This window comes from Dipodomys ordii, unplaced genomic scaffold (genome assembly GCF_000151885.1).
Source record: "Dipodomys ordii isolate 6190 unplaced genomic scaffold, Dord_2.0 Scaffold46, whole genome shotgun sequence".
NCBI lineage: Eukaryota > Metazoa > Chordata > Mammalia > Rodentia > Heteromyidae > Dipodomys > Dipodomys ordii.
The window spans coordinates 3,359,953-3,375,992 of NW_012267262.1; the positions used below are offsets into that span (position 1 = coordinate 3,359,953).

Consider the following 16,040-nt stretch of genomic DNA (forward strand, 5'->3'; position numbering starts at 1 on the left):
CAGCGTTTCTGAAAATTGTTCATTGATGCTTCTTCCCAAATTAGAGCCGCGCATCTGTTAGATACTCGCGTTGTCAAGGAACAACTAACCTTCTCCATCTTAATTCGACTCTACCGCAGAGCAGAATTGCGCCGGCGTGATGGGAGGAGACCATCGGAAAGGGAGGAATAACTAACATCGGCATGGCTCACCTGAGACCTGAGGTGCTCTCTTGAGTTTTGAAGGGCGCTTAGCTTCTTATAGCAATGGCACCATTCTTAAGAGCAATATTCTTTGGCTTTTGCCCCTTCCAAAGGGTTCTGTAACATTTCTGGTTCCTCGGTTTAAAAGCAAAAAAAGGTTGAATTGCAATTAGCCTTTTCAAAAAAAAAATCGGGAATGTATATTGTTGTTATCGTTGGCTCCCCCCCTCTCCCCATGAATTGACTTCCAAGACCAGGAGTCCTCCGCACCCGCCCAAACACCATGGCATTGCGTGCGCCCTGAGCCACCGGATCCTCCCCCTTCCAATGAGACTTTCTGATTGTGTCTACCAACTCTCCTATTAGGAAACCCGTGGGTTGTATGCAGCTATTCCGTTGTATTCTCAACCTCACGCTCCCTCCCCGCGCTTACTCTCACTCTCGCTGGAGGCACACCAGTACCATTCCTCTGAGAAGAAAAAAGCTCACACCTACCCTAAGCGAGTAAGACAATATGCGCAACCCTCCTCTCTCTTAGCAATCACTATTTCAAACTGGCAAGACCTGGTCATCAGTCTTTGCAAGAATGGAGTCGGTAAAACAAAGGATTTTGGCCCCAGGAACAGAGGGGCTAAAGAATTTTGCTGGAAAATCCCTCGGCCAGATCTACAGGTAAGAGAAAGGAAACCCATGCTTACCTGGGGCTGTTCATGGAAAAAAAAATCGTCAGGGCCATTTCCGTAAAATCTTGGTTGCTTAGAGAGATTGTAATATGATCGGTAGGTCTTTTTTTTTTTTTTTTTTTGCTGCTCTGATGGAAGAAGGCTGCTCTGGAAACCTGCTTATTAATGCAGGAATGTTACACTAAATGAACCTATCTGTTAGTGCATGTGTTCGTGTATGTGTGTGTGAGAGAGTTTTATTTTGGTACCTGAAGATTCCCATCCTTTCCCACCTAGGACATAGCCTCCTTGAAATTAAGAAATGATTGGTACTTGGTCGAAGAGTTGGTGTGTATGTGTTTATTCATTGCAGAAAATTAAATTGCTTTCATGGAGACAAATAAGTATCAAAAGCCAACCGTTTAAAAGAAAAGTGAACAAGGAATCAGCTTCAAACTACATTAGAGAATTAGCCATGCAATCTTCCTTTGGTACTGACAGAAGAGGGGTGAAAATATATTGATAATTGACAGCTAAAGTAGTTCCTGTCTCAGAAGCTAAAATAATATGCTTATGTTTTCTTATTTATTAAGTATCTTCTAGAAGTCTCTTTCTTGCTTGGGACATGTAACCATGCTGATTAAAAAAACAACTATAATAGTAATAATTGGTCAAAATCACCCTGAAGGTACCAGAAAATATTTTAAATATTTTATTCTTCTTTTATTGATGGTGCTAGTTATGCTGGAAATTGAAAAAAAATTAAATCTTTTCTGGTTTGTTCTGATAACACCATTTTCTTGTTAATGGCAGGGATAAAATCAGTGAGAAAGTTCATATACAAAAGGACAAACGATTCCCAGAGAGAACTAATTTTCACACTTGGAAAAACGAAGCCTTTGTAAATTATAAGGCATGTAAAGAAGATGACCAGTGCAATCCCCCGTCTCCCAAATCTCTGCATTTTGGTGGGCTTCACATAAGCACCATCATCCACTCATGCCGCAGTAGATACCGCAGGCGCCCTGCAGTCCCAAAGCCACCCTGCAAAGGGCGTCTCTTTCCCAGCCCAGCTGCTATCAGGTGGGCAGCTCAGGTGCAGAGTCCCGCTTTGCATCTATAGGTATATAAAGACCATGGAAAAGTACAAATTGGCTAATTTTTCCCCTCTCAAAAATTTCAATGATTTTTTTAAGGCTGGAACTGGACTGCAGCGATATACCTTCACCTAGATGCAAACACCTTCACGAGTTATTCTCAGGTGATGTTTTCTAGAATTTGGGAGTGTTCAAAGGAAGATTCCTTGGCAGCCTCAATGGATCCTGAGATGTGCAGCCTTGATCTTAAAATTTTATTTGCTTCACTAATGTGTGTGTGTGTGTTCACTAGCGTGCCATATTGAAAGGGCACAGTTTTGAAATAATTCTGTGGTTGGTTGGGGAAATAAATCCAAATTGTAAGCCCAGAGGGATCAGGTATTAAAAGAATCAATATCAGGATACTATAGAACTATTCTCTTTCACACACTTTAAAGACTGCAAAATTCACGGATAGATTGTGAATCATAGCAACAAAACCTTTTCCCTTCTTTTTCTCTCTTCCCCAAGGACCAAAGCTCAGAAAGAATTAAATCATATGGGTGGAATCCTGTGAAATACTATGCTCATTTTTCTTAACATGAAATCTTCTACCTCAGTGTGGCACATCATAACAAAAGTTCGTGTAGACGCTTTGTAGGGGGGGTGGGGGTGTTTCTCATTCTATGTCTCTGGAAATGAGCACATGAGATCTTTCTGTGTTTATAATCCAGATAGTAATGATGCAAGGTTGTGGATAATTAATTATTCATGTTCTAGCAGTAGAAAGCTTAGGTGTCGGCCATATGCTGCGGAGGCCTTTGTTTCCAACTGGAGTAAAAAGAAAAAATAAAATAAAACGATGTGTAATGGGGGAATTAACATTGATCAGACACCCTGGGTTTAGAGAAAAAGGAAATAGAGTGCTGGACACTCCGGGAGAGATGCCTCCTCCCTTCTTGGCGGCGGCGTGGCCACTAAGATAGGCCTCCCCCCACTGGGAGTGGGGTGGGGGACTGGGGCCTCCTGGGGGAGGGGAATCTCCGTATTCTCACCCTCACTCCCTCCAAAGCTTCAGCTTGGTCGAGAAGGAAGAGGAATCGCTGCACACCAGAGGCTGTGTGGGTTGGAAAAGACCCAGGGCCATTGCCAGAGTCACGAGCCCTAGCATCTGAGGATGGGGAGCTGTTCACCCAGGAGCCCGGGAGGCCACGCCCAGCTAACCTGTTCCCTAACAAATTGTAGACCCTGAAAGTTAGGTCAAAGTAGCCAGGATCTAAATGGAGACCCTGGAGGCTGGATCCCAAGATGATAGGGATTAGATGCCTTAGCCTCAAGGTCTAGGAGTTGAGGACTCTGGAGGGAGGGGGAGTAGTGAGCGCTGGGGAGCCTCCGCGGATGCCAGACGCCCTAGGGGGGGGGGATGCCTCGCCACCGCAATTCCTCAGGCAGAGGCGTGGTCAGTTCGATTCTGGTCACCCTCGACCCGCCTGGGAAAACGCGAATATACAAGTGTTGGGGGTGAGAGGTTGCCTAACCCTCGGTCCTTTTGCCTCCTCCTTAATCTGATCCTCAGGGTGCTGGAGAAGAAGCAGGAGGGTGGAGAGACCATTGAGCTGACGGAGGATGGGAAGCCCCTGGAGGTGTCAGAGAAGAAGGCCCCTCTGTGCGACTGCACCTGCTTCGGCCTGCCCCGCCGCTACATCATCGCCATCATGAGCGGCCTGGGCTTCTGCATCTCCTTTGGAATTCGCTGCAACCTGGGCGTGGCCATCGTGGACATGGTTAACAATAGCACGATCCACCGCGGGGGCAAAGTCATCAAGGAGGTGGGCGACCACCGGCATGCCAAGATGCCCCCAGCTTCACACACAGCCGCAGCATCCCCTGTGTGTACCCCCATTCACCCACTTGGCACGAGGAGGCCTGGGTTCTCTCTAAGCCACTTTCTACCTTAGCTCTCCCGTCCGCATCTAGGAAGAGGAAATGAGCTCTCCAGCTTGCTGTACATGATTTACTACAAGCTGATGACTGATAGTGCCAATGCAATCTAAGTAGAAATATTTTTTCCTGTTAGTGGGAAATATAGAGGAACAATTAGTAGCGCGTTATCACTTATACTTCTCCCCGACTTCCTCCAGATTGCACCCATTGTGATTAATCAAACAAAACTAGGGAAGTGAAACGCGTTGTGAGCACGTTTGAGAGAGGCCTCTGGAAGGGTCCGCCTGACTTACCGGGAGAGATACTACATCGCCTGCGAGGCGGGTTCCTAGGGCAGCCACTCCACTGTCGTACAGTGCTTGTGTTGGGCAGTGATGCCAAAAGATAGGAGGTCACTTCAAGGTCATAGAAACCCGTTGCTCCTTTTGTGTAGGAACATCCAATCCTCCATCCCCCAGTAAACTCAGTTAGAAAAAGGCTGAGAAGACAAATTGGGAATTACAAATTGGGGAAAAAATGCCTTTGGTCTTAAAATGAACTCAAAAGGAGAGGGGGGGGGGAATGGGACCAGTTCGTTCCTTCTGCAAGACAGACGAACGATTGCCCCGTTCCGATGCGGATATTCTGCCCCAGTATCTTTCCAGATTCACTCCACAGAGCTGTTTGGACTCCCCAGCTTTAGATTTGACTTCTAGACCTGGCCCTCACCCACAATCCTGATCCTCTTCCTCCCTCAAATTTGCCAAGTCACCGATTCCAACTCATTTTTGTTCAAACCCATCCCCGAGGTTATAGACAAGGAGTTTTTCGGGGCCTGCAAACCTGCACCTTCCTTTCCCAAAATTAGATCACACGGGATGAATTTCTTTCTGCAAGTCACACCTGCTCAAATGTGTTCACAGCTTTGCCTTGATCAAATGGATCCTGGAGAATCCATCAGAAGGCTCTATCCCGACCTGGCTAAGGGACATCTTAGCGAGCAGTCTGAATTTCCAAGAAAAGGGTCTTAAAGATTCCTCACCCATTTTAAGTCCATGTTACCAGCCGGGCAGGAATCAGGAAGCGAATCTAGGACGACTGGCTTAGTATTTCCTCATAAAACATTTTCTTCATGAGTCCTGCTTTTTGAGCTACGACAGGTTTGTTAGAAACGAAAAACTGAGCCCCAGGAACCCTCCCTCCCCTCCCCGCACCTCGGAAATCAAGAAATGCCTTGCATGTTTAGAGTTCTCACCCGCAGAGTGCCCGAGAGGAATCTTTGATTCTGACTCTGCCCACCTCACACCAGGGTGTTGTTTTCTTTTTCTTTGTTTTTCTCTCACACCGTAGAAAGCCAAATTCAACTGGGACCCAGAAACCGTGGGAATGATCCATGGTTCCTTCTTTTGGGGCTACATTATCACCCAGATTCCGGGTGGATACATCGCATCTCGCCTGGCAGCCAACAGGTAATGCCGGGATGGGGGGGAAGAGGGGCATGGGGTCGGGTACTGGGGGTTGGTGTTTGTATCCTTCAAAGACGGCTCCGAGGCCTTTGGGAAATCCTGGAAGAAATCGTCCAGCCCGGGACACACCTACTGGAGGATAACACGGCAGGTCTCTCCTTCGAGAGCCCCAAAGATTTCGGTTGGGTGAATTCCCTGCTTGGGGACTGAAGCAGGTTCTCGGGATAGATAGATGGTTGGCTTGTAAGACAGGGTAAGAGCTGAGGCCAGATCTGTGAGTCGGAAGCCAGGACGTACTGTTGGGGTCGGGGCAAACGTGGGGACGGAGAGTCTCCACTGACTGCACGGTCACCCGCGCTTCTCCAGGGTGCCCAAGCTCTCCGTAGTGCCGAAGGATTCCCAGCCTAGGAGCCCGCCCAGATGGTGCTCAGAATCTACAGGGTGTGTTTCTGTGGAGGCAGGCGGGATTTCAGGCTCCCAGGGTGCGATTCCACCTGTTAATGAGCTCTGCTCCTTCTGGGGTGTGTGTGTGTGTGGAAAGGCGGTTCTGCTGTGCCCCGGGCCTCCCGCCTGGGGCGAGGTGGTCGCTGCCTAGGTCCTAGAGCCGGCTTCCACAAAGCACCTCCCCTCCCCCCTAGCATCCACACCTCAGAGCTGTCACAGCAGCGAGGCCTGAACAGTGCAGGGCAAGGGACAGCTTTCTCCCCCCAGCCCCCCAGCCCCCGCGTCTTTATTGTGTGTATTTGGATTAAAGAACAACAACCACCACTAAACCTTACTCTTTCAATCTTAAGTGTGGACCTAACAATGTACATTTTCCTTAGGGATCTGGCTGATTAGAGACCTCAAAGACTAAGAGACTTGGTTCAGGCTTGTATCTCCCGTGGTACTGGGAGAAGGCACTAAGCACTGGCAGTTTCCAAGCGTCTTTCTTTATAGCATCTTCTCTCCTTCCCTCCCTTCCCCCCCCCTCCGCCGCCCAGGGTAAGTGCAAGCTCCCAGCCCCATCGCTAACATCTTGCAGCCAGAGTCCTCTTGTCAGAGACTCGTCTTCTAGCCCAGAGTCCCCTCGTCCTCCACACGAATTCTGGGAAATTTATTTGAGAGTTTTTTGGTGCTAGAGTGAGGGCTTGGGAGCTGGATTTTTAAAAGGTCCAGACAAGAGCCTGTTAGATTAGCGATAATCCTTTTTGAATATGGTCCTTATCTGGCAATTTGGGCTGATTAACACTTAAGCAGGAGATAAACATTTGAATCAACTTAGGATAAAATGACTAGCCATCTAGAGTCCAGTTTTGTGACTCTGATAAAGAAAAATTGACAGTAGGAGAAAAATATGAATTCTGTCTATTATTACTAGTTTTGGACAGGTATATTTTTATATTGACATTTCTATTATAATCACTGCTATCTTTTTATTCCTAACACTTATTGCCTAAAACACAATAAAATATCCAGGAAGGTAGTCTAAAGGTACATATTGGAAATGCTATTAATCAAGGAGATAAAAATCATTCAACCAAGAATTCACCACGGACAACAAAAATAAAATAAAATGATATAACATGCAATGTGCTGCAATGTGTGTTTATAATGGAGGTACCTTTAAGACTTGTTTCCAAGTCAGAACCTTCAGCTTGCCAAAAGCTAAAATGCTAACCTGTTCCTGCCAGGAAAACTCACCAGGGATGTTCTTATCCCGGTGACTCTAGAGGGGGGGCGGTCAATAGACAGATTTTCCTCATTTAAACTAAGGCTAGCTTGCTGCTATCCTTTATTTCACATTCAGCACTGAAAAGAAAAATGGTGAGTTAGGTTTTAAATTGATTTAACTTAATTCTCCTCAAAGAAAAGTTTTTAATGTTTTCATTTGGGTCCAAATTCACTTTACCTTTAAATGAATATTCAAAGGAGAGGGACTTAATAACTTCATGCACATTGTATGTATATTGTCTTACATGTTAAAATTTTGTGGTGAAATATTATTTTTCATATGAAGACTTCATGGTCTCATATCTGAGCATTTTGATATAGTTTCTCTCCTTTAAAAGATATAGCAGACCATTACAAATACATTTGAAGCTTACTCTGAAAATAAGTTTTAAACACATATAACATCTGACTATGAAAGTAAGAAAAATACATTCAGGATATGGCAGTGCATGGTGACTTATACCTGTAATTCCAGATTCTCCAGGGCCAGAAATCATAAGGATATGGTTCAAGACAAGCACCTGTTTTTCAAGCTACATCCCTGTCTCTGTCAAGTAAAGGCTCAAATGGTTGAGCCCTTGCCTAAGAAGTGTAAGGCCCTGAGTTCAATTCCAAAATTACCAGAAAATAAAACCATAAAATCATAAATAATGCAATATTCAAATGTACCTCTTATTAACAAGCTGTGGATCTCCAATTGATCCTAGAATTATACATTAGAAAGCTTAGGAAATTTTATACTAGAAACTTTTCTATAAATGAAAATATGATATATTTATAGAATTGATTTACAATGTACATTTCCTATTATGATGGATTTTTACTCCAAAACAGTAAAAAACAACCTAGCATAACAAATCTTTCACCTACAAGCACTGCATGGCCATTCATATAAACTACTCCATATAGGTAATTTAATAGTAGAAGGCAATTTCCCTTGGGTGGAGTTCTGGGGCATATTCTTTTCTCTGTTGTTGGGAAAGAAGCTCACCTTGGAAACTGTTTGCCATCATTGCTATGGGCACAGAGGAACTTGAGTTGGGTGGAGAGAGTTCCTCAGGAGAGATAGGCTCCTGATTCTACTTCCTGACAAATTTCTCAATGAAAAAGAAACAGCCATGATTTGGCTTTTCTACTTTTATTAAGTACAAAGAGACCCCACTCTGGGTTAGAATACAGATTCTAAGTCTTCTTTCTATTAACGTCTAAGTGTTTTTGTTTTGTGGCTCACAGAGAGGAAGAGTTGGGGGAGGGGAGCAAAGATCTCTTACAACCGTTATCCTTTGTCTTTTCTTAAGAGTTCCTGCATGTCATAGGAGGAGAATAGGAAGACAAAGGCAGGCTCCTTTTTAGCAATCTACAATGTTTTAAGATGAGAGAATATTTACTCTTGTAATGAAGAGACTGTAATTTTCTTTTAAATACAAGTCAGGGAGTTAATTGTAATTAAAATTTTGCAAATATTGAATTCCTTATGATTGTTTTGCCATGCACTTGAACTTCTGAAATGAAATTGAGCACGGCATTTGATTATGAGAGACATTTATTATTTATTTGTTTATTTATTATTTTGCCAGGGACATAATGATAAATGGATTGACATAACAAAGGAAATTTGATCAATACTATGGTTTTAATCTGTAACAGTATACATACAAAGACTATCATCTTTATCTAGTGTATTACATACAACCTATGCAAACTTTCTTCCTTACCTCATTCCTGTGGTATTTTCTTTGTGCTGTTTTAATTTTTACATGACACTTATCACCAATATTTTGCTTCTTTATATTTTTGTCTAGTGTCTTCTTTCTCCTAGTAAATGTAAACTGCATGAATCCAGGTAGTTTTGACCATATATATGTGTGTGTGTGTGTGTGTGTGTATATATATATATATATATACATATACATACATATGCATGCATTATTCTATTGCTAATATAGCCTGGTATATGGTATTTGTTGAATTAATTAAATGAACATTACAGTAAGATATTTGGGATCTTAATAGCAGCAAAACTTGAGCTTTAAAGCCAAACTATGTGAGTTTAGAATGACCAGTTGTTCCTTAATAACTGAATAGCACAAGTTATAATTCAGTCTCTTTGGTCCTTGGCTTAGGTTTCTGTAAATAGCAGTGTACCCATTTCATATTTCTGCTCAGTAGGAGATATGCATAAAATCTTTTCATGTGCTTAGTAGTAGGTAACTATCAGATGCTGTCATTCATTATTGTGAATACACTTGTACATTTAGAAATGAAACTATTGTTCAGACAAAAATTTTCTAAATCTCATTTGAAATTTTTTGAGGAGTTATCTTAGATATATTTTCAGTCAAGAGTAGTGATAGCAATTCAGTGTAGAAAATCTTTAAATTATAGCCAAGCATAAGTATACTTAGAAAAATTAATTTTAGATTTGTCTGTTGCAAGCTTATGGTTTTATTTTTCCATTACACCTATTCTTTAGTCAAGGTGATTGAAAATACAACATTTTGTTCAGATATTTCTTGCATTTTTAACTCAATGTTGGTAATAAAGAAATATTTATATATATGCATGTATGTGTGTATATGTTTAAAGAAGAGTCTGAGAATTACATTTGGCTGGAGTATATAGTAACCTCCCTTAACAGGAACCCAGGTTAAACCTGCCGAGGGCTCATCTATTCCAACCTGCCCATTTTACAAACTAGAATAGGAAATAGAGAATGAGAGGTGCTGATTTTTCCATTCTCCCCACGGAATGGTGGCTGGAGTTCAGGTGTCTTGTGATGTGTGACTACAAGCTACTCTTGCACTGCATCTTTGCTTAACATTGGCTGCTGAATTGTTAACACATGTCTCAGTAACATGTTAAGCCATCTGCTCTCTGAATGGATGACCACAATCTATCATTCACTAAATCCAGGGGAGAAATCCATGAATTAAGAGACAAAAGCCTATAGTAGACCCAAGAGATCCTTAAGAGTTTTTGTTTTTGTTTGGTTTGTGTTGTCACACACACTTACTTATGTGTACATACTTATGTGTACATAGCTCCCATATGATATTTACTTACATCACGAGTGATCCTGTTCTTTTACTCTGTAATGGACAAAACTCCACATTTTGATGATAGCCTATACAAGTGGTAGGATAATGAACAGGAAAATACATGGTGCTTAGGACTATTTCCCTCCTCAGCATTTTTTCTAGCTTGAGCTTCTAGAAGATAGTAGAGATTAGAGTAAGACTGAGGGTAGTTTAGACTTTTTGTTGGTTAAAAAAAAAAGAAGGGGGGCTGGGAAGGTGGCCCAGTGGAAGAGCACTTGCCTTGCATGCATGAGGCCCTGGGTTCGATTCCTCAGCACCACATAAGCAAAAAGGAAAGAGCCGGAAGTGGCGCTGTGGCTCAAGTGGTAGAGCGCTAGCCTTGAGCTGAAGAGCTGAGGGACAGTGCCCAGGCCCAGAGTTCAGGCTCCATGACCGGACCAAAAAAAAAAAAAGGGATTATTTTTCCTTGGGGATTTCAACAACATAATTCAATCACTCTTCTGAAATACAGAAGGAAGTAATGTTTTCTTAAAGAAATGGAAGTATCTAAATACATGATTTAAAAATTAGTGTGCATTTTTATTTGTAAAATAAAATTTGGCCAATTCCAGGTAAATATTCTGGTTTTACTGATTATAAAACCAACATCCCATGAATTTGAGTTTTAAAGAAAGATTAAAAAAATGATACTTTAAGTGTAAGATCTTTTCATTTTAGGCTCAGAAATAGTTTTTTTTTCTGCTTCATCTCTTTTTCCTTCACAGAAATCAAACAATACAAATGTGCTTAATATATATTTTGGAATAAGACTTGGAAGAGATTTCCTCAGACATATAGCTAAGCACACACACACACACACACACACACACACACACACACACACACACACACATCCCAATATACACTCTGTATTGATCTATAATTTTTCCTCTCTACTTATCTATTGCAAGAAGGGGTTTCTTAACTCTTTCAGTAAAAATATTGCAAATTTCTTTCATCAGAAAATAATTCAGACAATATAAAACTTGCTACAGAAGGCCACCATCAACCCTGGATGAAATTGTATGTAGTCACCTCTCCTTTTAAAGCCAGAGATGTTTCTTTCTATCACACTCATTTAGCTGCTTGTCAGAACTCTAGCTTCCTTCTCATTGTGGGCTCTATAGGTCAGGTATTTGGATTAATGGAACCTACATTTTTTTCTGACAAAAGAAAGTATCCTTTACCACAGATGAATGATGAATGCATATATATATATGTGTGAATATATATATATATATATATATATATATATATATGAACGTGTGTGTGTGTGTGTGTGTGTGTGTGTGTGTGTAGGGAGACATCTCCCAGGCTTTCACATGTTTTGCTGGGGAGAGCTTTTCTTTCTTCCATTCTCCATTCCTGTCTGTCACCCCTCCCTTGCTGTGATTTCTGCTGCTGCAGCATTCCACGCCTGCAGTGCAGAGGCTGCTTCTGGAAAAGAGGGCCATGATTTCACAAGAGTGAGTCAGGTGGGCAGCTGGTACAGCAATTCTTCCATTGCCATATGCCACCACTGGGGCATTCTAATTTCTCTGTCATGAGTGATGAAGTCATTTTTACAGCTTAATGATGTACCAAGGGACACAGGGAGCTGGCTTGTGCCTGGGTAGTCCTTTTTTAATATGGGAATGGGACCTCAGATGTGACAAAGGGAGGCACCCAGACCCTGATTTGATTAGATTAAATAGATTAAACAGACTGGATCAGTCTACTCCTGCAGACCTCTAGGAGAGGATTAGTTCCCACCTGGGGTGAAGAACACTAGACAAGCCACAGTTCAAATGGAAATTCATTGATTGAACTTAGGAAAAATGGATATCGTCAGAATAAATGGCATGTCACCCATATTCCTGTCACTTTATCAGGGAAATCCTTTTGGGCTAGAGCTGATTCACCAGGGTGTTTGTTGCTACAAGACATAGATAGGAATATAACTGAGAATTTCACAGCCAAGCCAGTTTGGACAGCTTTGGATGTGAATCCCTCAGCAGTTTGTGGTGCAGGTTCTCAGCAGTGGTTTTAGTTGCTCTCCCAAACATTTTTAGAGTAAAGTGAGGAAAAACCAGGAAGCCAATTCAATGCCGGCGCAACACAGAAGAGACAGGTAAAATGAGTGGCAATCAGTGCACACACAGAGACTTTCCAGGCAATGTGGAACACATTGTTCAGCAATAAAATGGCCTTCTTTCTTAAAAGTAGAGTGTTAGTGAGTTAGTGAGGATAGGAAGAGAGAGGATATGAGTTATAAATCATCTTTCTAATTACTGTACGGTTCATTTGAGGAGGCATTTGTATTCAGAATGGAATAATAATTACATATATCTATCACTTTAGTTTTTATGTATACTCTCTTCCTTACAATCATCCTGAAAGACATGCATCAAGATGCCTCTTTTACTCTTTAAAAACTGAACAGAGAATTATTTGACTTATTTTCTTTATGCTTCTTTTGCTCAAGACTAGCACTCTGCCACTTGAGCCACAGCACCACTTCCAGCCTTTTTTGTTTATGTGGTGCTGAGGAATCGAACACAGGGCTTCATGAATGCTAGGCAAGTACTCTACCACTAAGTCACATTCCCAGCCCCAACTTATTTTCTTAAGTACTTAAGAAAATAAAAGGAAGAGTTAGGGCATATAAACCAGGATGTCTTATTTTCAGTTATAGTCTGCTTTACTAAAGGATATTTTGTAGTTGGTTAGCTACTATATTATCCAATTCTAAGATAGATCCATAGGAAAGATAATAGAAGTATGGAATAATTCTAAGTTTTTTATATTTTCTATTATTAAGTCTTTTGATCAAGGATCAAACTTGAAGTATCTGCAATGGTGCAAACTATTTTGAGAACACTAGTGCTGTAAAACCTACTTGTTTGTGTCAAATTAAAACTATGATAGAGTATTAAAATTCATGTGAATATTAAGATGTTTCCACATAATCTATTCCTTTGTGTTTTGAAGTATTTTAAGTATGCTACATTGTAGTGTTTTTGTAATTTATCATCAGATTAAACAAAAATGGTGGTTATCAAGAAAGCATAATAAAATATGCACAATTACATCAAATACCATAGTGGTTGACATTAAAAGCATACTCTATCACATCTGAAGCCTGACCTTGTAGTTTATACTAGAGAGGAGAGGCTCAGACACCTTGCTTTCATATATATAGATATATATGTATATATATCTATATATAGATATATATGTATATATATCTATATATAGATATATATAGATATACATAGATATATATATAGATATATATAGATAGATAGATAGATAGATACTGTACATGAGTAAGGTCATGAGTACATTTCCTATTGAGCATTGTTACCACCTCCTTTGTTTTCCCTTACCATCCCTTAACTCCTCACCTCCCCAATCCACCCCACCCTGCCCAAGTTGTAAAGTTCACTTTCAACATAGTGTCTTGTACATCTCATTGTTACAGTGGGTCATCCTGGATGCTTATTTCAGCATTTTGGTATTTCCCTTCCATCCCCACATTGGAAAAATCTATATACAAGATGCAGGATACCAGAATCAAATACAGTGAAAACAAGGGTTATAACATGGGGAAGAACATTTGAAAGAAACAAAAAAATCACATAGTACATTATATATACATTAAAAACAACAGCAAGAAAGATAAAACCTCTTGTCAGACACTTTGCTTTCTATGCTGTGGTCAATACAGCAAATTAAATGTTGTTTGGAGGTCTTGGCCAGAATGGGCCATGTGTTTGAACTCAGCAGCTATCCCAAGTGAGGATTTACCTGCAGGAGGATTCTAAATTCTATCCCATGATTGTAATCTTTACTCACTTGGTACAAATATTGTTTTATAGAACTGATAGGATACTAGAACCAGAATAGTATTTTATCTACTTCATGGGCTCAAGAAAAGTAAATAGTTTATCTTGCCCATGTAATTGTAACCTGTCTGTATGGTATTTTCACAATTAAAAAAAAAAGAAAAAAAAAGAAAAGTAAATAGTCAACTCATTAAAAAGAGTATTGAGATAAACAATGTTCTAAGAAGAAAGTTTGGTTGTCATCGAGGTATATTTCAGGAAGGATCTTTTCTTTAAGGCCTTGGCAAAAAGTAATTGATGCTCATTTCCTATAGACAAAGCAGTCTATGAATATCATGGGGATTGAGGAAATGAAGACCTGGATTCCATTCTCCAAGGAACACAATAGAAAAAGTGGTAGATCACGTGACCTCTTCAGTTATAAATAGATCTACACAGCTTTAGTATCAGCCATTAGAGGAGATCAGTCAGGAAAGAAAAGGTGTGTGAATGTGTGTTGTGTGTATGTGTGTGCATGTGTGTTTGTAGAGGAAAAAGTGAAAAAGAAAGGAAGGAATAAAAAATTAGGGTACTATAGCAGGAGAGATTTAGAAAAGACTGTCAGATTCTTAAAATTATTGAGATAGTTTAGATGGAATCCTGGAGTAGAGATCAAGAGACTTTTGTATCTCCACCAATCATGCAAGACTGCTGTATGGGAGAAAGAATTCCCATTGCAATTGTTCATGCATACTACGCAGCTAGGACTTCAGTATGACATGGAACAACTCTACATCCATAATCTCAGAAATAATATAACCAGGGCAAAATCATTCTGGAAGGAAAGGGTAAAGAATAATCATTCTCTGGAAACTACAACCAAGAATGGGAAATTTCTCTACAGTAACAACAATCATTTAGAAATCATTTCCTATGATGCAGATACTGTTTCCTTTCATAATTGGGTTGAAGTGGAGAGATTTATCATTTCCATTTTACAGACTGAAAAAACAAGGCTTAGACAATGTGAGTGATGACTACTTGCCCAAGGTCATACCTAACAAGTTATTAAGAGCTGGAATTTGAATTATCTCAGATTATAGAACTTGTATTTCTAATTAATACTAGGTTGAGCTGTGGAATTGCCCTCAAAAAAGAGCATGACACTTATTCTTTCAATCTGATCAGTGAGGTCAGTGGAAATGGCGCCAAAGAATTTCTTTTTTTTTAAATTGAATTTCAGTTTGTATTGTTAAAATTGAGTTCTTTTTCAGCAAGCAATTCTATCCTATCCTTTCCCCTCTCCTCCACAGTGAAAACTTACTCTGCCATATCCAGTTCTATGTATTCTAGTTGAACACTCCCATATCTTTGTCTTTTGTGTTGACCGGGAACAAGGCTTCATATTGCTGACCAATAAATCTCACATCAAGACTAGAAAGCCAATTTATCACCAGGAAACATGTTAGAAATGCAATTCTTAGGCTTCCACAGACCTACTGAACCAGAAGTGAATGCCTGGAAATTCCCATGTTAAGAAGCCCTTGGCTTATAGGAAATAGTGGTGCTAAATGTTTTATAATTTTGAACATTTTTTTTCACATGCAGTGCTCCTACTTTTTCCTTTTTGTTATTGACACCCAGATTTTCTTTACAAGATGCAGATCTCTTCAAAAATAAGCAGCTGTATTTTTAAACTACTAACTTCAAAACATAAGAAACAGTGACGGAACTCTACTGTCATAGTCACTGCTACTACTGTCCCTCATTCCATTAGTCTTTCATATTATAAAGGGTTTTTTTTTTGTATTTGATCTGCTGCTTCTACTTTAAGTAATTTTTTATGTATTTATTTCTTATCATTGTAAATTAACTTCACAAATGGATTTCTTTTTCAATATATTTTTATTATAAAGATACTGTACAGAAGGGTTACAGTTACATGACTAAGGGAATGAGTACATTTCCTATGCAGCATTGTTACTGCCTCCTTTGTTTTTCCCTTACCATCCCTTCACATCTCACCTCCCCAATCCCCCCATCCTCCCCCCAAGTTGTAAAGTTCACTTTTAACATAGTGTCTTTTACATCTCATTGTTACAAAGGGTCAACCTGTATCTTTATTTCAGCTTTTT

General features: G+C 40.3%; 1 protein-coding gene across 1 annotated transcript in view; it reads left to right on the plus strand.

The window, feature by feature from the left end:
* Positions 1–610: 610 nt before the first annotated feature.
* Slc17a6 (solute carrier family 17 (vesicular glutamate transporter), member 6) overlaps positions 611–16,040 on the plus strand; it is a 41,587-nt gene continuing 26,157 nt past the window's right edge. Inside the window, exons 1-3 of the mRNA XM_013019599.1 lie at positions 611–854; positions 3,497–3,749; positions 5,194–5,312. Coding sequence (XP_012875053.1) covers positions 769–854; positions 3,497–3,749; positions 5,194–5,312 — 458 coding nt within the window. The 5' untranslated portion in view covers positions 611–768. The remainder of the gene's footprint in view (positions 855–3,496; positions 3,750–5,193; positions 5,313–16,040) is intronic.